General features: G+C 39.0%; 4 protein-coding genes across 4 annotated transcripts; all 4 read left to right on the plus strand.

Moving 5' to 3' along the window:
* Positions 1 to 3,021: 3,021 nt before the first annotated feature.
* Positions 3,022 to 4,162, plus strand: LOC125035023 (dickkopf-related protein 3-like). The gene is made up of 2 exons (XM_047627084.1): positions 3,022 to 3,545; positions 3,663 to 4,162. The coding sequence occupies exons 1-2, from the start codon at positions 3,360 to 3,362 to the stop codon at positions 4,110 to 4,112; spliced, it is 636 nt and encodes a 211-aa protein (XP_047483040.1). The 5' UTR covers positions 3,022 to 3,359; the 3' UTR covers positions 4,113 to 4,162.
* Positions 4,163 to 7,958: 3,796 nt separating this feature from the next.
* On the plus strand, positions 7,959 to 8,718 carry LOC125034895 (dickkopf-related protein 3-like). The gene is made up of 2 exons (XM_047626943.1): positions 7,959 to 8,157; positions 8,269 to 8,718. Exons 1-2 carry the CDS (start codon positions 7,972 to 7,974, stop codon positions 8,716 to 8,718), a joined length of 636 nt encoding a protein of 211 aa, XP_047482899.1. The 5' UTR covers positions 7,959 to 7,971.
* Positions 8,719 to 12,102: 3,384 nt separating this feature from the next.
* LOC125034896 (dickkopf-related protein 3-like) lies at positions 12,103 to 12,862 on the plus strand. Its single transcript, XM_047626944.1, has 2 exons — positions 12,103 to 12,301; positions 12,413 to 12,862. Exons 1-2 carry the CDS (start codon positions 12,116 to 12,118, stop codon positions 12,860 to 12,862), a joined length of 636 nt encoding a protein of 211 aa, XP_047482900.1. The 5' UTR covers positions 12,103 to 12,115.
* Positions 12,863 to 16,248: 3,386 nt separating this feature from the next.
* Positions 16,249 to 16,995, plus strand: LOC125034897 (dickkopf-related protein 3-like). Its single transcript, XM_047626945.1, has 2 exons — positions 16,249 to 16,434; positions 16,546 to 16,995. The coding sequence occupies exons 1-2, from the start codon at positions 16,249 to 16,251 to the stop codon at positions 16,993 to 16,995; spliced, it is 636 nt and encodes a 211-aa protein (XP_047482901.1).
* Positions 16,996 to 22,500: the final 5,505 nt, after the last annotated feature.

Raw genomic sequence — 22,500 nt, forward strand, 5'->3', positions numbered from 1 at the left:
AATAATAAGGATAATTATGATAATGATAATAATGATAATGATAATAATGATAATAATGATAATATAATAATGATAATAATAATGATAATATGATAATGATAATATAATAATGATAATATGATAATGATAATAATAATGATAATGATAATGATAATATAATAATGATAATATAATAATAATAATAATAATGATAATAATAATGATAATATAATAATGATAAAATAATAATGATAATAATAATGATAATATAATAATGATAATATAATAATGATAATAATGATAATATAATAATGATAATATAATAATGAAAATATAATAATGATAATATAATAATGATAATATAATAATGATAATAATAATGATAGTATAATAATAATAATGATAGTATAATAATAATGATAATATGAAAATGATATTAATAATGATAATATGAAAATGATAATAAGAATGATAATATAATAATGATAATGATAATATGAAAATGATAATATGAAAATGATAATAATACTGATAATATAATAATTATAATGATAGTAATGAAAGCAATGGTAATAATGATAATAATGATAATGATAATAATGATAATAATGTTAATGCTAATAATGATAATGATAATAATAATGATAACGATAATTATGATAATAATAATAATGATAATGATAATGATAATGATAATGATAATGATAATGATAATGATAATGATAATGATAATTACGACAATAATGATAGTAATGATAATAATGATAATGATAATAATGATAATGATAATAACAATAATAATGATAATGACAATAATGGTAATAATGATAATGATGGAGATGATGATGATGATAATGATGGAGATGATGATGATGATGATAATGATGGAGATGATGATGATGATGATAATGATGGTGATGATGACTGATTACGATATTAAGCTGAGAGACAACCACAAGGTTGATATACATTTATGCTGTATGTCATTTACAGTACCCTTTACAATCCTGTGCGAAGACTTGAGATCCTAGAAAACGCATTGAATGGCAGTTTTTAACCTCGACATATGAGGTAATCTGTTCCTAAGACTATACCAGCTAATTCAGTTTGCGTTGTGCTGATGCAGCAATGAATAAATATCCTGATACTGAAAAGTAGCACCCGTGTATATAACGCTTGTCAGACGTGCATCGTGGTCATTTCTCATGGACCGGTCTTTTTTAGTTTAGTCCTTTATTTACCTCCGTGGCTAACTGCACAGGCGTGGTCAAGCTATGGTACATTTAATGCATGGTCATAACATTACATAGTGGTATTACATTTGAATTTTAGCCTATAACATTATTATGAGTACTTTATCAGTTTCAGGAAAGGAACACTTGCACAGTCCTTTATCCACTCATCTGCCACGCCGGCATATAGCTTGGGCGTGGAAAAGCATAAATACATTTGATATGCGGTTATGTGATACTACATTCCAAATTTAAGATACAACATAAGTATATCTTCTAAGACATCAGATGATATGAAGTAGTTACATAGTTTTCGGTATCTCATGCTAGGTGGTCTGAAAGGCTGTAACACATGGCACTCTGAGACATAATGTACAAGTGTTCGCTTATATTCTTCATTACACAATTTACACTTCGTTTCTTCGACATTACAAACTGTACTGACCTGCCAATACAATCAATATCCAAGCCTGATTCTTGCAGTCATATCACACTGTCTTGTTCTTGTTTTATATAAACCATAGATGAATGAATCTTGCCTAAACCGGTCATAATGCTTTATGCTACAGCTTTCAGGGCGTTGAGAATTAATCAACTCAGTCAAGTCCTCTCTGAAGGAAGCTTTAATGATGTATAAAATCCTAGAAAGAGGTATCCCAAGATCTATATCCACACTTTGTTTGTCACATGCTGACTTTACTAGGCGATCAGCATGATCATGCCTAGTGATGCCAACATACGATGGAATCCACACAAAACGCATACCAAGACTTTTAGTGATTATTGTAAAGGCATAATAATTGGGTACGTTATTTGGACCATTGCCTTCTTTGGTCATATTCATGCAGTGCACGTTTATATCAAATAATATCCATGGTCACGTATACTTGAATTATACTCTGCCCTTCATTATTTTTGTTTTGAAGGTTGTCTGTCAGTTATATTTACCTGGTCAACTATATGCTTAGGTTGCATCTGGAACTTCTACAGGCGACTGGAGTTAGTGAAGTCTGGCGTACAACACCGTAGGTTGTATTGAACGTCTGCGGTCCGATTCACACTAGCCTGGTGACATCATTAGTATAATGCATATTTTGTATAGACACGTCATTTGGATTTCGCAGTGGCAGCGCTACTGCGACCGTGCATGCCGTCGTTAACTATTCTGTGACTAACAATAAGTCCAAGGAAAAGGGAATGAGCAGCAGCCATGTTTGTCATGGACAAGCGTGCAGGCCCTTGTGCTATTGGGTCTGTGGTTATAAGAGCACACAATGTGTAGGATCATATGAGTAGCGAATAAAACAAGTGAGTTTTAACACCTTTTGTTTCAGGCGAGAAAAGTGGTCACATAATCCCGGCTTTGGGTTACTTGCAGGGCATCACGTGTCAAAGTAGGTACGATGGGCGGGCAAGTCATAATCACTGCTCCACCCCTCGACCGGATTAAGTTTCCCTTTTTTCAGACCCTTTTACGAATAAGAACCTATCGACTAATATGAATATATCCTGTTTGTATGAAGTATACTCCTGTTTACATGATTGTGAGCCTATTAATGTAGGATATATATATATATAAGAATATATATATATCATATGTGTGTGTAATTTTGCCATACCATTTTATCACGTGATCAAGAAATTAGCATGTGTTAGTAGAAGTACCATTAAATATTATTACTGTTTATCACACCTCGCGCTATTTTCAGATTTCCCGCAGTAAGAAATAAAAAAATGTAAATGAGAATTTCGCACCATGCAAATACACTCCAGTTTCAGTGAGACCAATGTGATTGTGTTGCTTCCTGAATGCAATTAAAGTGTGATTTGTCAATTTGTTTAAATGCGCTGAAAGTTTCGGAAGAATTAGATAATCTACTCCTTTAAGCACATTACAGTTTCCTTCGGGTTCATAACAGACAGGAACGTGGAATCAGAACAGGTGAAAGGATTATCTGTCCAGGGGGCGGGCAAGTGATTATGACTTGCCCGCCCATCGTACCTACTTTGACCTAAGTTGTGCGTGGTCACGTGACCAATTCTCTTATATATGAGACCAGGGAATGAAATCAGGTCATTACTAGCGGTACAGGTGACGCACGCACAACTCACTCTCAAGTGTACACTCCTTTTCCTCGATAACAAACGATGAACTTGTATCTGTTCTTCCTGACGACGGGCTGCCTGGCGACCCCATGCACGGCACAAGGACTTTCCTGGCTCTTCAAACGCCTCCATAAAACAGGTCGCCATAACATCCGTGACCTCAGCAGCGACCGTCACACCTCCCATCAAATGACGATAGATCAACCCTTCAACTTTTATGAACACTTGGTAAGTACAACTCTCTACATTGCTTCTTTTCGTATATAGGCAGACACATGTAGTAAAAGCTGTTAGCATATTAGTAAAAGCTGTTACCATATCTAATTATATACCTTTTTTCAACAGCGTCTGTGCACCAACGATCGCGTGTGTGGGCGTGGCCAGTTCTGCGACCAGCACTACGGCGTGTGTCGGGACCACATGACGGAGGGACAGGAGTGTCGTGAGGACGCCATGTGTGAGGGCGGATACGACTGCATGTTCGGCGTGTGCCAAAAGCGCATCAAGCGTGGGCGTGAGGGCGCCAGGTGCCGCAAGGAGAGGGATTGTGGAGCAGGGATGTGCTGCGCCCGTCGCCATGGAGAGCAGGTGTGTCAGCGGCGTCTGCCGTTGGGCCACAAGTGCTACGTACCTGAGGGCGGCCTCGACTATTCCATGAACCAAGTTTGCCCGTGCGAAAACGGCCTTGTGTGCAAATACACGGCTGAACAGCCTCCTTCCAGGCACCAGCTCATCGCCTTCATATCGGCCTCCGAGGAGATGCGCTGTGCAGCGCCCTCGCACCGCGTCGACTGACATGTCAAAAGGAGTTGATTATGTTCTCAATGTATTTATCCCAAGTGAACTTCTAGTCAGTAATGTATCTTGCATAAGCTATTAAACTTTGTTTCTTATTTTCCGACTGTCTGAATTTGACATCCCTTCATTATTACCTATCTAAGGCGAACTAGGTCAGCACATGTAGTAATATTGGACGTAATACTTCCAAAGAAAAGGCGTTGAGTCAAATTGCATCAAGAATCAGATGTTTTCAGTTGTATTTACAGACTACAACTTATCTGGCGAAATTATTAGACAAATGAACGCATACATAATTTGATTAGTATGTAGGCAAGTACAGATATGAAGTAAATATATACTGCTGCATATAACCATAATGGTAGCAATATCAACATCATTATTCATGGTAAATGTCATTATAAAACGAGAAACTTCAGTAGTCATCATTTAGAAGTTTGTGACAAAATAGTATATGACAAGAATAGAAACAAGATATTTCGTTTGATTCCTACACTTCAAGCGTATGGCACATATTCCGGGACTATGTGTCTCCTGTATATTTCTGATAGAAATAGAACTCTAGAAATTTGCTGCAGATATCTTTACCTGTCTTCTGTACTAATGTTGTTTTTTTTTCTCCTCCCAGACCTGTTCTATGCTGTTGCTCTTTAAGTGTCAGAATAATGATAATCTGTTTAATGTGATAATATTAACAACAGCATCAGCAACAATATTACAATAGTTAATGGCTAAATACTTAAAAAACGTATAGGGTGGCGGAGAGCTAAGGTTAGCAAAATAGTCAAATTGGTGAGATAGAAGAACAAATCGCATTATATATATATACATACACAATAAATAGGGTCATTAGAGTAGCAAATAAAAAATTAGGTTTATCATCTGGAATTCTTTTAGAATATTTTATTTAAGGCGAGAAAAACGGTCACATAATCCCGGGTTTGGATTACTTGCAGGGCACCTCGGGTCAAAGTAGGTACGATGGGCGGGCAAGTCATAACCACTGCTCCACCCCTCGACCGGATTTAGCTCCCCTTTCTCAGACTCTTTAACGAGTAAGAACTTATGTAATATGAATATGATATCCTGTGTGTATGATGTTTACATGATTATATATATGTATGTGTTATTTTGACATACAATTTTATCACGCGACTAAGAAATTAGCATGTGTTAAAACTACTATTAAATCCTGTTACTGTTTATCACATCACGCGTTATTCTCAGATTTATCTCAGTAAGGACTTAAAATCAGTGCGTGAGAGGGCTGTGCACCTTCACCTTAGAGAACATTTAGTAGGCCAGAAACGTATGTAGAAATATGACAACAGGTAATCTGAAATATCAATTTCATCACAATTTATCCATTTGTACAGTAACTTATCTTTAAAGGAAAACAGCTATAATTACGAATAACCCTTATTTTAAATAAAAAAAATTCACTTTCCAAATACGCTCCTGTTTCAATGAAATCAATGTGATTGTGTTGTTTCCTAAATGCAATTAAGGTATGATTTGTTCATTTGTTTAAATGCGCTGAAAGTTTCAGCAGAATCGGATAGTCCATTATCCTTACAAATTCCTTCGGATCCATAACAGACAGGAACGGGATTTGTCCAGGGGGCGGGCAAGTAGTTATGACTTGCCCGCCCATCGTACCTACTTTGACCTAAGTTGACCTCCATTAATCTACTTTGTGTTTTTCACCTAACGTTTGCATGGTATGGATCAGGTGCTATACAGGTGCGTAGTCACGTAACCAATTCTCTCATACATATGAGACCAAAGACTGACCAGGGCGTACCTGAGGGCGGCCTCGACTACTCCATGAACCAAGTTTGTCCGTGCGAGAGCGGCCTTAGTGCAAATACACGGCTGAACAGCCTCCTTCCAGGCACCAGCTCATCGCCCTCATGTCGGCCTCCAGGGACAAGCGCTGTGCAGCGCCCTCACACCGCATCAACTGCCACATTTGCTTATTTATTCAACTCTTTATTTGATCATTTACTTGTATATTTATTTATTATTTTTTCATTTATATATTTGTGTCAGTGTTAATACTATGCCACACACCGGACTCATCCACAAATCTCCATCAGGTGTTTATGAGTACTTAGTGAATGAATTTTAAATCCATTGTTCTTTTTACATTTTTATTGGAATGAAGATCTGGATTTTGCAGTGGCGGTGCTCCAGGGACCGTGCATGCTGTCGTTGACTATTCAGTGACCAACAAAAAGTCTAAGGAACAGGGAAAGGGCAGCAGGCTTTATCTGACAGGCGCGCAAACCCTTGTGCTGTTGTGTATGTGGTTATAAGAACCCACAGCGTGTAAGCTCATATGGGTAGCGAATAAAACAAATAAGTTCTACTACCTGGAATTATTTTATATATTTTTTGTTTCAGGCGAGAAAAGCGGTCACATAATCCCGGCTTTGGGTTACTTGCAGGGCATCTCGGGTCAAAGTAGGTACGATGGGCGGGCAAGTCATAATCACTGCTCCACCCCTCGACCGGATTGAGCTCCCCTTTCTCAGAGTCTTTAACGAGTAAGAACTTATGTAATATGAATATGATATCCTGTGTGTATGATGTTTACATGATTATATATATGTATATGTGTTATTTTGACATACAATTTTATCACGCGATCAAGAAATTAGCATGAGTTAAAACTACCATTAAATCCTGTTACTATTTATCATATCACGCGTTATTCGTGTATGAATATCAAAATCACCATTGAATGAATGTGTTAAATGTTGATAGCGAGTTTTGCAGTGGCGGTGCTCCAGCGACCGTGCATGCCGTCTCTAACCTTTCAGTGACGAACTCTGAGTCGAAGGAACAGGGAATGAACAGTAGGAATGTTTGTTATGGATAGGCGTGCAGGCCCTTCTGCTATTGGGTCTGTGGTTGTAAGAATCTACAGTGTGTAGGATCATTGTAGCGAATAAAACAAGTGAGTTTTACGACCTGGAATTATTTAAAAAAAACTTTTGTTTCAGGCGAGAAAAGAGGTCACATAATCCCGGCTTTGGGTTACTTGCGGGGCATCACAGGTCAAAGTAGGTACGATGGGCGGGCAAGTCATAATTACTGCTCCGCCCCTCGACCGGATTAAGTTTCCCTTTCTCAGATTTTTTTACGAATAAGAACCTATCAACTAATATGAATATGATATACTGTTTGTATGAAGTATATTCCTGTTTACATGATTGTGAGTCAATGTAGATATATATAAGAATATATATATCATATGTGTGTGTGATTTTACCATACCATTTTATCACGTGATCAAGAAATTAGCATGTGTTAGTAGTACCATTAAATATCAGTACTGTTTATCACACCTCGCGCTATTTTCAGATTTCTCACAGTAAGAACTAAAACAAAATTGTAAATTAGAATTTGGCACCATCCAAATACACTCCTGTTGCAGTGAGACCAATGTGATTGTGTTAATTCATAAATGCAATTAATGTATTTGTTATTTGCTTAACATTAGATAATCTACTCCTTTACACACATTCCAGTTTCCTTTGGATCCATAACAGACAGGAACGGGGAATCAGAACAGGTGAAAGGATTATCTGTCCAGGGGGCGGGCAAGTGATTATGACTTGCCCGCCCATTGTACCTACCTCGACCTAAGTTGACCTCCATAAATCTTCTACTTTGCGTTTTTCACGTAACGTTTATAACGTATGGATCAGGTGCTATACAGGTACGTGGTCACGTGACCAATTCTCTTATATATGAGACTAGAGAATGAAATCAGGTCAGTACTAGCCGTACAGGTGGTGAACGCACAACTCACTCTCAAGTATACACTCCTTTTCCTCGACAACAAACAATGAACTTGTATCTCTTCTTCCTGACGGTTGGGTGCCTGGCGACTCCATGCACGGCACAAGGACTTTCTTGGCTCTTCAAACGCCTCTACAAAACAGATCGCCATAACACCAGAGACCTCAGTGGCACTCGTCACACGTCCCAGCAAGTGACGATAGATCAACCCTTCAACTTTTATGAACACTTGGTAAGTACAACTCTACACATTACTTCCTTTCATATATAGGCAGACATATGTTGAAGGTTACACATTAGGAAAAAATGTTACCATATCTAATTACACACCTCTTTTCAACAGCGTCTGTGCACCAACGACCGCGTGTGTGGACGTGGCCAGTTCTGCGACCAGCACTACGGCGTGTGTCGGGACCACATGACGGAGGGACAGGAGTGTCGTGGAGACGCCATGTGTGAGGGCGGATACGACTGCATGTTCGGCGTGTGCCAAAAGCGCATCAAGCGTGGGCGTGAGGGCGCCAGGTGCCGCAAGGAGAGGGATTGTGGAGCAGGGATGTGCTGCGCTCGTCGCCATGGAGAGCAGGTGTGTCAGCGGCGTCAGCCGTTGGGCCACAAGTGCTACGTACCTGAGGGCGGCCTCGACTTCTCCATGAACCAAGTTTGTCCGTGCGAGAGCGGCCTTGTGTGCAAATACACGGCTGGACAGCCTCCTTCCAGGCACCAGCTCATCGCCCTCATATCGGCCTCCGAGGACATGCACTGCGCAACTCCCTCGCACCGTGTCGACTGACATGTCAAAAGAGTTGAACGTATTGTCACGTTTCGCTTTATATGTACTTATCCCAGATAAAATTCTAGTCGGTAATGTATAATTTTATATAAAATAATAAACTATTGATCCTTTAGCTTCTGTATATTTACCATTAACCTCCTCCCTTGTTATTAAGATGAATAATAAAATTATGATAGTATAACCCATGCTAAAAACTCTACAGCAATGTATGACATTACTGACAACACTGAGTGACCGACGGCAACAAGTGAAATCACTACTTGACGCATAAAGGAATATTTCGAAGTAATTAGCAATCAGAACCTAATGATTCCAACAGTCTTCGTAGAAAAACTTAGCAGGTGAAAACGAGGACTTTGCAGTTCCTTGTCTTTCCGATTATTAACTTTATGCGTTGTATTTAATCGTCGTCCTAATATGATCAGCTAATATGTATTTACTGCGTAAACTATCTTTTCTTTCTTTCTTAGACGCCTTTGGTGGTATAATTCGAGAGAAAATTAAGCTGTCTTTACAGACTACAACTTATCTGGCGAAATGAATATGCACGCGAATGAATAAATAATTAGATACAAGATAATTATGTAGGCACAAGTATAAATATGTATACATATAACCATAATGGTAGTTATATAACATCATTATTTACGGTAAATGTTATTACCAAATGACAGACTTACAGTAGTCATAAAATTAACGTCTCACTTGAATAGTTTTAAAATATCAAATTAAGAGAAAGTGAAAAGAGAAGATAAAATATTTCGGCTGATTCTTGTATTTAATTAAAGTGCATGGAACATATTTCCGGACTGTGTGTGGCCTGTATATTTCTAACAGAAAGAGGACCCTAGAAATGTGCTGCAGAGACTTTTTGTACTTATCGACGTCAGTAATGTTTTTTTTCTCTCATCCCAGACCTCTTCTATGTAGTTGCTCTTTAAATGGCGAAATAATGATAACATATTTAAAGTGATAGTGATAATGATAATACTGATAATAATAACAATACTAAAAGCGTATTTGATGTCGGAAAACTAAAGCTAGCAAAATAGTCCATTTGCTGAGACAAAAACAAATCTCATTTTGATTCCATAGAGTTGCTGAGTTGTGTTACAATCAGTGCCACCTCTGCATTCCAAGTGGCAAGAATCGACGTCCATCTAGTTAAACGCCTCTTGAAAAAAAGTGAGCAAGTGCTTTCAGTTCCTCATGTTTGGTGTTCAGGGGTGTTCTAAATGGAACCAATGCTCTGTTTCGTCATATACATACATACATATATATATTATGTGTGTGTGTTCATATGTATATATACAGACACATATGTACCCATATATGTATATGTACACACACACATATGTGTGTTTACATATATATACATATATATTTTTATATATGTATACACACAGATGTATGTATATATATATATATATATATATATGTTTGTGTGTGTATGTATGTATGTATCTATATACATACATACATCATACATCCATACATACATACACACAGACACATACACATTTGCTTATTTATTTAACTCTTTATTTGTTCATTTACTTGTATATTTATTTAATACTATGCCACACACCGGACTCGCCCACAAATCTCCATCAGGTGTTTATGAGTACTTAGTGAATTAATTTTAAATCCATTGTTCTTTTTACATTTTTATTGGATGAGTGCATGTCGAATGAAGACCTGGATTTTGCAGTGGCGGTGCTCCAGGGACCGTGCATGCCGTCGTTGACTATTCAGTGACCAACAAAAAGTCCAAGGAACAGGGAATGAGCAGCAGGCTTTGTCTGACAGGCGCGCAAGCCCTTGTGCTGTTGTGTATGTGGTTATAAGAACCATATGGGTAGCTCATATGAGTAGCGAATAAAACAAATAAGTTCTACTACCTGGAATTATTTTAGATTTTGTTTTGTTTCAGGCGCAAAAAGCGGTCACATAATCCCGGCTTTGGGTTACTTGCAGGGCATCTCGGGTCAAAGTAGGTACGATGGGCGGGCAAGTCATAATCACTGCTCCACCCCTCGACCGGACTGAGCTCCCCTTTCTCAGACTCTTTAACGAGTAAGAACTTATCATGTAATATAAATATGATATCCTGTGTGTATGATGTTTACATGATTATATATATGTATATGTGTGTTATTTTGACATACAATTTTATCACGCGATCAAGAAATTAGCATGAGTTAAAACTACCATTAAATCCTGTTACTATTTATCATATCACGCGTTATTCGTGTATGAATATCAAAATCACCATTGAATGAATGTGTTAAATGTTGATAGCGAGTTTTGCAGTGGCGGTGCTCCAGCGACCGTGCATGCCGTCTCTAACCTTTCAGTGACGAACTCTGAGTCGAAGGAACAGGGAATGAACAGTAGGAATGTTTGTTATGGATAGGCGTGCAGGCCCTTCTGCTATTGGGTCTGTGGTTGTAAGAATCTACAGTGTGTAGGATCATTGTAGCGAATAAAACAAGTGAGTTTTACGACCTGGAATTATTTAAAAAAAACTTTTGTTTCAGGCGAGAAAAGAGGTCACATAATCCCGGCTTTGGGTTACTTGCGGGGCATCACAGGTCAAAGTAGGTACGATGGGCGGGCAAGTCATAATTACTGCTCCGCCCCTCGACCGGATTAAGTTTCCCTTTCTCAGATTTTTTTACGAATAAGAACCTATCAACTAATATGAATATGATATCTTGTTTGTATGAAGTATATTCCTGTTTACATGATTGTGAGTCTATTAATGTAGATATATATATAAGAATATATATATCATATGTGTGTGTGTGATGTTGACATACCATTTTATCACGTGATCAAGAAATTAGCATGTGTTATTACCATTAAATATCAGTACTGTTTATCACACCTCGCGCTATTTTCAGATTTCTCACAGTAAGAACTAAAACAAAATTGTAAATTAGAATTTGGCACCATCCAAATACACTCCTGTTGCAGTGAGACCAATGTGATTGTGTTAATTCATAAATGCAATTAATGTATTTGTTATTTGCTTAACATTAGATAATCTACTCCTTTACACACATTACAGTTTCCTTTGGATCCATAACAGACAGGAACGGGGAATCAGAACAGGTGAAAGGATTATCTGTCCAGGGGGCGGGCAAGTGATTATGACTTGCCCGCCCATTGTACCTACCTCGACCTAAGTTGACCTCCATAAATCTTCATCCTCTGCGTTTTTCACGTAACGTTTATACCGTATGGATCAGGTGCTATACAGGTACGTGGTCACGTGACCAATTCTCTTATATATGAGACTAGAGAATGAAATCAGGTCAGTACTAGCCGTACAGGTGGTGAACGCACAACTCACTCTCAAGTATACACCCCTTTTCCTCGACAACAAACAATGAACTTGTATCTCTTCTTCCTGACGGTTGGGTGCCTGGCGACTCCATGCACGGCACAAGGACTTTCTTGGCTCTTCAAACGCCTCTACAAAACAGATCGCCATAACACCAGAGACCTCAGTGGCACTCGTCACACGTCCCAGCAAGTGACGATAGATCAACCCTTCAACTTTTATGAACACTTGGTAAGTACAACTCTACACATTACTTCCTTTCATATATAGGCAGACATATGTTGAAGGTTACACATTAGGAAAAAATGTTACCATATCTAATTACACACCTCTTTTCAACAGCGTCTGTGCACCAACGACCGCGTGTGTGGACGTGGCCAGTTCTGCGACCAGCACTACGGCGTGTGTCGGGACCACATGACGGAGGGACAGGAGTGTCGTGGAGACTCCATGTGTGAGGGCGGATACGACTGCATGTTCGGCGTGTGCCAAAAGCGCATCAAGCGTGGGCGTGAGGGCGCCAGGTGCCGCAAGGAGAGGGATTGTGGAGCAGGGATGTGCTGCGCTCGTCGCCATGGAGAGCAGGTGTGTCAGCGGCGTCAGCCGTTGGGCCACAAGTGCTACGTACCTGAGGGCGGCCTCGACTTCTCCATGAACCAAGTTTGTCCGTGCGAGAGCGGCCTTGTGTGCAAATACACGGCTGGACAGCCTCCTTCCAGGCACCAGCTCATCGCCCTCATATCGGCCTACGAGGACATGCACTGCGCAACTCCCTCGCACCGTGTCGACTGACATGTCAAAAGAGTTGAACGTATTGTCACGTTTCGCTTTATATGTACTTATCCCAGATAAAATTCTAGTCGGTAATGTATAATTTTATATAAAATAATAAACTATTGATCCTTTAGCTTCTGTATATTTACCATTAACCTCCTCCCTTGTTATTAAGATGAATAATAAAATTATGATAGTATAACCCATGCTAAAAACTCTACAGCAATGTATGACATTACTGACAACACTGAGTGACCGACGGCAACAAGTGAAATCACTACTTGATGCATAAAGGAATATTTCGAAGTAATTAGCAATCAGAACCTAATGATTCCAACAGTCTTCGTAGAAAAACTTAGCAGGTGAAAACGAGGACTTTGCAGTTCCTTGTCTTCCCGATTATTAACTTTATGCGTTGTATTTAATCGTCGTCCTAATATGATCAGCTAATATGTATTTACTGCGTAAACTATCTTTTCTTTCTTTCTTAGACGCCTTTGGTGGTATAATTCGAGAGAAAATTAAGCTGTCTTTACAGACTACAACTTATCTGGCGAAATGAATATGCACGCGAATTAATAAATAATTAGATACAAGATAATTATGTAGGCACAAGTATAAATATGTATACATATAACCATAATGGTAGTTATATAACATCATTATTTACGGTAAATGTAATTACCAAATGACAGACTTACAGTAGTCATAAAATTAACGTCTCACTGGACGTCAAATTAAGAGAAAGAGAAAAGAGAAGATAAAATATTTCGGCTGATTCTTGTATTTAATTAAAGTGCATGGAACATATTTCCGGACTGTGTGTGGCCTGTATATTTCTAACAGAAAGAGGACCCTAGAAATGTGCTGCAGAGACTTTTTGTACTTATCGACGTCAGTAATGTTTTTTTTCTCTCATCCCAGACCTCTTCTATGTAGTTGCTCTTTAAATGGCGAAATAATGATAACATATTTAAAGTGATAGTGATAATGATAATACTGATAATAACAACAATACTAAAAGCGTATATGATGACGGAAAACTAAAGCTAGCAAAATAGTCCATTTGCTGAGACAAAAACAAATCTCATTTTGATTCCATAGAGTTGCTGAGTTGTGTTACAATCAGTGCCACCTCTGCATTCCAAGTGGCAAGAATCGACGTCCATCTAGTTAAACGCCTCTTGAAAAAAAGTGAGCAAGTGCTTTCAGTTCCTGATGTTTGGTGTTCAGGGGAGTTCTAAATGGAACCAATGCTCTGTTTCGTCATATACATACATACATATATATATTATGTGTGTGTGTTCATATGTATATATACAGACACATATGTACCCATATATGTATATGTACACACACACACATATGTGTGTTTACATATATATACATATATATTTTTATATATGTATACACACAGATGTATGTATATATATATATATATATATATATGTTTGTGTGTGTATGTATGTATGTATCTATATACATACATACATCATACATCCATACATACATACACACAGACACATACACATTTGCTTATTTATTTAACTCTTTATTTGTTCATTTACTTGTATATTTATTTAATACTATGCCACACACCGGACTCACCCACAAATCTCCATCAGGTGTTTATGAGTACTTAGTGAATGAATTTTAAATCCATTGTTCTTTTTACATTTTTATTGGATGAGTGCATGTCGAATGAAGACCTGGATTTTGCAGTGGCGGTGTTCCAGGGACCGTGCATGCCGTCGTTGACTATTCAGTGACCAACAAAAAGTCTAAGGAACAGGGAATGAGCAGCAGGCTTTGTCTGACAGGCGCGCAAGCCCTTGTGCTGTTGTGTATGTGGTTATAAGAACCATATGGGTAGCTCATATGAGTAGCGAATAAAACAAATAAGTTCTACTACCTGGAATTATTTTAGATTTTGTTTTGTTTCAGGCGCAAAAAGCGGTCACATAATCCCGGCTTTGGGTTACTTGCAGGGCATCTCGGGTCAAAGTAGGTACGATGGGCGGGCAAGTCATAATCACTGCTCCACCCCTCGACCGGACTGAGCTCCCCTTTCTCAGACTCTTTAACGAGTAAGAACTTATCATGTAATATAAATATGATATCCTGTGTGTATGATGTTTACATGATTATATATATGTATATGTGTGTTATTTTGACATACAATTTTATCACGCGATCAAGAAATTAGCATGAGTTAAAACTACCATTAAATCCTGTTACTATTTATCATATCACGCGTTATTCGTGTATGAATATCAAAATCACCATTGAATGAATGTGTTAAATGTTGATAGCGAGTTTTGCAGTGGCGGTGCTCCAGCGACCGTGCATGCCGTCTCTAACCTTTCAGTGACGAACTCTGAGTCGAAGGAACAGGGAATGAACAGTAGGAATGTTTGTTATGGATAGGCGTGCAGGCCCTTGTGCTGTTGGGTCTGTGGTTGTAAGAATCTACAGTGTGTAGGATCATTGTAGCGAATAAAACAAGTGAGTTTTACGACCTGGAATTATTTTTAAAAAAACTTTTGTTTCAGGCGAGAAAAGAGGTCACATAATCCCGGCTTTGGGTTACTTGCGGGGCATCACAGGTCAAAGTAGGTACGATGGGCGGGCAAGTCATAATTACTGCTCCGCCCCTCGACCGGATTAAGTTTCCCTTTCTCAGATTTTTTTACGAATAAGAACCTATCAACTAATATGAATATGATATCTTGTTTGTATGAAGTATATTCCTGTTTACATGATTGTGAGTCTATTAATGTAGATATATATAAGAATATATATATCATATGTGTGTGTGATTTTACCATACCATTTTATCACGTGATCAAGAAATTAGCATGTGTTAGTAGTACCATCAAATATCAGTACTGTTTATCACACCTCGCGCTATTTTCAGATTTCTCACAGTAAGAACTAAAAAAAAATTGTAAATTAGAATTTGGCACCATCCAAATACACTCCTGTTGCAGTGAGACCAATGTGATTGTGTTAATTCATAAATGCAATTAATGTATTTGTTATTTGTTTGAAATTAGATAATCTACTCCTTTACACACATTACAGTTTCCTTTGGATCCATAACAGACAGGAACGGGGAATCAGAACAGGTGAAAGGATTATCTGTCCAGGGGGCGGGCAAGTGATTATGACTTGCCCGCCCATTGTACCTACCTCGACCTAAGTTGACCTCCATAAATCTTCTACTTTGCGCTTTTCACGTAACGTTTATAACGTATGGATCAGGTGCTATACAGGTACGTGGTCACGTGACCAATTCTCTTATATATGAGACTAGAGAATGAAATCAGGTCAGTACTAGCCGTACAGGTGGTGAACGCACAACTCACTCTCAAGTATACACTCCTTTTCCTCGACAACAAACAATGAACTTGTATCTCTTCTTCCTGACGGTTGGGTGCCTGGCGACTTCATGCACGGCACAAGGACTTTCTTGGCTCTTCAAACGCCTCTACAAAACAGATCGCCATAACACCAGAGACCTCAGTGGCACTCGTCACACGTCCCAGCAAGTGACGATAGATCAACCCTTCAACTTTTATGAACACTTGGTAAGTACAACTCTACACATTACTTCCTTTCATATATAGGCAGACATATGTTGAAGGTTACATATTAGGAAAAAATGTTACCATATCTAATTACACACCTCTTTTCAACAGCGTCTGTGCACCAACGACCGCGTGTGTGGACGTGGCCAGTTCTGCGACCAGCACTACGGCGTGTGTCGGGACCACATGACGGAGGGACAGGAGTGTCGTGGAGACTCCATGTGTGAGGGCGGATACGACTGCATGTTCGGCGTGTGCCAAAAGCGCATCAAGCGTGGGCGTGAGGGCGCCAGGTGCCGCAAGGAGAGGGATTGTGGAGCAGGGATGTGCTGCGCTCGTCGCCATGGAGAGCAGGTGTGTCAGCGGCGTCAGCCGTTGGGCCACAAGTGCTACGTACCTGAGGGCGGCCTCGACTTCTCCATGAACCAAGTTTGTCCGTGCGAGAGCGGCCTTGTGTGCAAATACACGGCTGGACAGCCTCCTTCCAGGCACCAGCTCATCGCCCTCATATCGGCCTCCGAGGACATGCACTGCGCAACTCCCTCGCACCGTGTCGACTGACATGTCAAAAGAGTTGAACGTATTGTCACGTTTCGCTTTATATGTACTTATCCCAGATAAAATTCTAGTCGGTAATGTATAATTTTATATAAAATAATAAACTATTGATCCTTTAGCTTCTGTATATTTACCATTAACCTCCTCCCTTGTTATTAAGATGAATAATAAAATTATGATAGTATAACCCATGCTAAAAACTCTACAGAAATGTATGACATTACTGACAACACTGAGTGACCGACGGCAACAAGTGAAATCACTACTTGATGCATAAAGGAACATTTCGAAGTAATTAGCAATCAGAACCTAATGATTCCAACAGTCTTCGTAGAAAAACTTAGCAGGTGAAAACGAGGACTTTGCAGTTCCTTCTCTTTCCGATTATTAACTTTATGCGTTGTATTTAATCGTCGTCCTAATATGATCAGCTAATATGTATTTACTGCGTAAACTATCTTTTCTTTCTTTCTTAGACGCCTTTGGTGGTATAATTCGAGAGAAAATTAAGCTGTCTTTACAGACTACAACTTATCTGGCGAAATGAATATGCACGCGAATTAATAAATAATTAGATACAAGATAATTATGTAGGCACAAGTATAAATATGTATACATATAACCATAATGGTAGTTATATAACATCATTATTTACGGTAAATGTAATTACCAAATGACAGACTTACAGTAGTCATAAAATTAACGTCTCACTGGACGTCAAATTAAGAGAAAGAGAAAAGAGAAGATAAAATATTTCGGCTGATTCTTGTATTTAATTAAAGTGCATGGAACATATTTCCGGACTGTGTGTGGCCTGTATATTTCTAACAGAAAGAGGACCCTAGAAATGTGCTGCAGAGACTTTTTGTACTTATCGACGTCAGTAATGTTTTTTTTCTCTCATCCCAGACCTCTTCTATGTAGTTGCTCTTTAAATGGCGAAATAATGATAACATATTTAAAGTGATAGTGATAATGATAATACTGATAATAACAACAATACTAAAAGCGTATATGATGACGGAAAACTAAAGCTAGCAAAATAGTCCATTTGCTGAGACAAAAACAAATCTCATTTTGATTCCATAGAGTTGCTGAGTTGTGTTACAATCAGTGCCACCTCTGCATTCAAAGTGGCAAGAATCGACGTCCATCTAGTTAAACGCCTCTTGAAAAAAAGTGAGCAAGTGCTTTCAGTTCCTGATGTTTGGTGTTCAGAGGTGTTCTAAATGGAACCAACGCTCTGTTTCCTCATATACACACACATATATATATATATATATATATATATATATATATATATATATATTATGTGTGTGTGTTCATATGTATATATACATATATATTTTTATATATGTATACACACAGATGTATGTATATATATATATATATATATATATATATATATATATATATATGTTTGTGTGTGTATGTATGTATGTATCTATATACATACATACATCATACATTCATACATACATACACACAGACACATACACATTTGCTTGTTTATTTAACTCTTTATTTGTTCATTTACTTGTATATTTATTTAATACTATGCCACACACCGGACTCACCCACAAATCTCCATTAGGTGTGTACTTAGTGTATGAATTTTAAATCCATTGTTCTTTTTACATTTTTATTGGATGAGTGCATGTCGAATGAAGACCTGGATTTTGCAGTGGCGGTGCTCCAGCGACCGTGCATGCCGTCGTTGACTATTCAGTGACCAACAAAAAGTCCAAGGAACAGGGAATGAGCAGCAGGCTTTGTCTGACAGGCGCGCAAACCCTTGTGCTGTTGTGTATATGGTTATAAGAACCATATGGGTAGCTCATATGAGTAGCGAATAAAACAAATAAGTTGTACTACCTGGAATTATTTTAGATTAATTTTTTGTTTCAGGCGAGAAAAGCGGTCACATAATCCCGGCTTTGGGTTACTTACAGGGCATCTCGGGTCAAAGTAGGTACGATGGGCGGGCAAGTCATAACTACTGCTCCGCCCCTCGACCCGGAGTAAGTTCCTTTTTTTCTCGGAATCTTTTTCGAATAAGAAATTATCATACAATACGAATATGAGTTCCTGTTTATATGAAGTATACTATTGTTTACACGATTGAGTCTGTTCATTTAGGATAATATATAGGCCAGAAACGCATACAAAAATATGACATCTGGTTTTGAATCTGAAATATCCATTTCACCTCAAAGTTTATCCACTTGTACAGTAACTTATCTTTAGTTAAAGGAAAACAGCTATAATTATGAATAACCCTTATTCTAAATAAGAATTTGGCATCTTCCAAATACATTCCTGTTTCAAAAGAGATTAATGTGATTGTGTTGCTTCCTAAATGCAATTAAGGTATGATTTGTTCATTTGTTTAAATGCGCTGAAAGTTTCAGAAGAATTAGATAGTGCACTCCTTTAAGCACGTTACAGTTTCCTTCGGGTTCATAACAGACAGGAACGGGGAATAAGAACAGGTGAAAGGATTATCTGTCCAGGGGGCGGGCAAGTAATTATAACTTGCCCGCCCATCGTACCCACTTTGACCTAAGTTGACCTCCATAAATCTCCTACTTTGTATTTTCACATGTTCGCATCAAGCGTGGGCGTGAGGGCGCTAATTGCCGCAAGGGGCGAAATTGTGGAGCAGGGATGTGCTGCGCTCGTCGCCATGGAGAGCAGGTGTGTCAGCGGCGTCTGCCGTTGGGCCACAAGTGCTACGTACCTGAGGGCGGCCTCGACTACTCCATGAACCAAGTTTGTTCGTGCGAGGACGGCCTTGTGTGCAAATACACGGCTGAACAGCCTACTTCCAGGCACCACCTCATCGCCCTCATATCGGCCTCTGAGGACATGCGATGCGCAGCGCCATCGACTGACATGTCAAGAATTGTATTCTCACTGCATTTATCCCAGATGAACTTCTAGTCAGTGATGTATTCTGTATAGGCAATAAACTTTGTACCTTATATTCCGTCTGTCTGACTTTAGTCCTCATTATTTAATTTACCTAAATAGATCTCGCTAATAGATATCCAAAGTGACAGTTCGAAAGAAAAGATAACATCGTATTAGGCAAAACAAATAGATAAATAAATGAACACAAATAAATGAATTAATAGGTTAGCATAAGTATAGATATATCCATTGCAATATCACATTATTGGTAAATGTATTTGTAAAATGGTTAACTTACAGTAGACATCATTTAGAAGTTTGTGACAAACTAAGCATCTCACATTAATCACTTAAAAAAAAAAAAAAAAAAAAAAAACATATGAACAAAATATTTCAATTGATTCTTGTAATTAAAGCCTATTGACCATGTTTCGTGATTCCCTCTCCCTCTGAATATCTTTAATATAAATGATACCCTATAAATATGCTGCAGAGTATTTATGTCCGTCTACTGTACTAATGCTATTGCTGTTGCTTTTTTAAGTGACAGAATAATATGGTTCTTATAACCACATACACAACAGCACAAGGGCTTGCGCGCCTGTCAGATAAAGCCTGCTGCTCATTCCCTGTTACTTGGACTTTTTGTTGGTCACTGAATAGTCAACGACGGCATGCACGGTCGCTGGAGCACCGCCACTGCAAAATCCAGATCTTCATGCGACATGCACTCATCCAATAATTAATTTTAGGTGATAATGGTAATGATGATATTAATAATAGCAACATTACTATAACTAATAGCAGCACTAAAAAACGTATATAATAATGAAAAGCTGGATAAAGCAGGTGAGATAAAAGAACGATCGTATTTTCATCCCGTAGAGTGTGGTTGCAGTCAGCATCGCCTCTTTTTTGCAACTTTCAACTTCCAGACCTGTTAATCGAACTTAACCGCCCACCGGGGAAAATGAGCAAATGCATTACAGATGCTCATGGTCACGGGTGTTCAACGTTCCCTTTCCACACCCTACACACGCGCACACACACACACACACATATATATGAGAGTGTATGTATATGTAGGTATGTGATTATGGTTATTCATATTCCTATATTTGCAAGTGTGTATTGTCACGTAGTGACAGCTGTAGAAACGAATTTGACAAACAAATTATTCATTTTTGTCAGATATGTTAGAAATATATGAAAGTCTCAGTATTTATCAGGTTTCTACGAGTGTGAATGCAGTAAATTTGCAGGTGAAGAGGTGAATGACTCGCGATGGAGGGACGACGATCAAACACAACGCACAAAGTTAATCGGATAAAGAAGGAACTGCAAAGTCCTCGTTTTCACTGGCTAAGTTTTTCTACGAAGACTGTTGGAATCATTAGGTTCTGATTGCTAATTACTTCGAAATATTCCTTTTTGCATGAAGTAGTGATTTCACTTGTTGCCGTCGGTCACTCAGTGTTGTCAGTAATGTCATATATTGCTGTAGAGCTTTTAGCATATACTAGGTTATACTATCATAATTTTATTATTCATCTTAATAACAAGGGAGGAGGATAATGGTAAATATACAGAAGCTAAAGGAGCAATAGTTTATTATTTTATATAAAATGATACATTACCGACTAGAATTTTTTCTGGGATAAGTACATATAAAGCGAAACGTGACAACATGTTCAACTATTTTGACATGTCAGTCGACACGGTGCGAGGGCGCTGCGCAGCGCATGTCCTCGGAGGCCGATATGAGGGCGATGAGTTGGTGCCTGGAAGGAGGCTGTCCAGCCGTGTATTTGCACACAAGGCCGCTCTCGCACGGACAAACTTGGTTCATGGAGTAGTCGAGGCCTCCCTCAGGTACGTAGCACTTGTGGCCCAACGGCAGACGCCGCTGACACACCTGCTCTCCATGGCGACGAGCGCAGCACATCCCTGCTCCACAATCCCTCTCCTTCCGGCACCTGGCGCCCTCACTCCCACGCTTGATTCGCTTTTGGCACACGCCGAACATGCAGTCGTATCCGCCCTCACACATGGCGTCCTCACGACACTCCTGTCCCTCCGTCATGTGGTCCCGACACACGCCGTAGTGCTGGTCGCAGAACTGGCCACGCCTACACACGCGATCGTTGGTGCACAGACGCTGTGAAACAAAGGATATCATTAGATATGATAACATATTACACCATTTCGTAACCTTTTACACATATGTCTGCTAATAAATGAAAGGAAACAATGTACAGAATTGTACTTACCAAGTGTTCATAAAAGTTGAAGGGTTGATTTGTTGTCACTTGATGGGAGATGTGATGGGCGCCACTGAGGTCGCGGATGTTATGGCGACCTGTTTTGTAGAGGCGTTTGAAGAGCCAGGAAAGTCCTTGTGCGGTGCATGGGGTCGCCAGGCACCCCACCGTCAGGAAGAAGAGGCACATGTTCATGGTTTCTTTCTGATGGTATATTGCACGGGAGAGGAAAGAGTTGTGCGTGCGTCACCTGTACGGCTAGTAGTGACCTGATTTTATTCTCTGGTCTCATATATATATGAGACGATTGATCACGTGACCACACACCTGTATG

This window comes from Penaeus chinensis, chromosome 19 (genome assembly GCF_019202785.1).
Source record: "Penaeus chinensis breed Huanghai No. 1 chromosome 19, ASM1920278v2, whole genome shotgun sequence".
Lineage (NCBI taxonomy): Eukaryota > Metazoa > Arthropoda > Malacostraca > Decapoda > Penaeidae > Penaeus > Penaeus chinensis.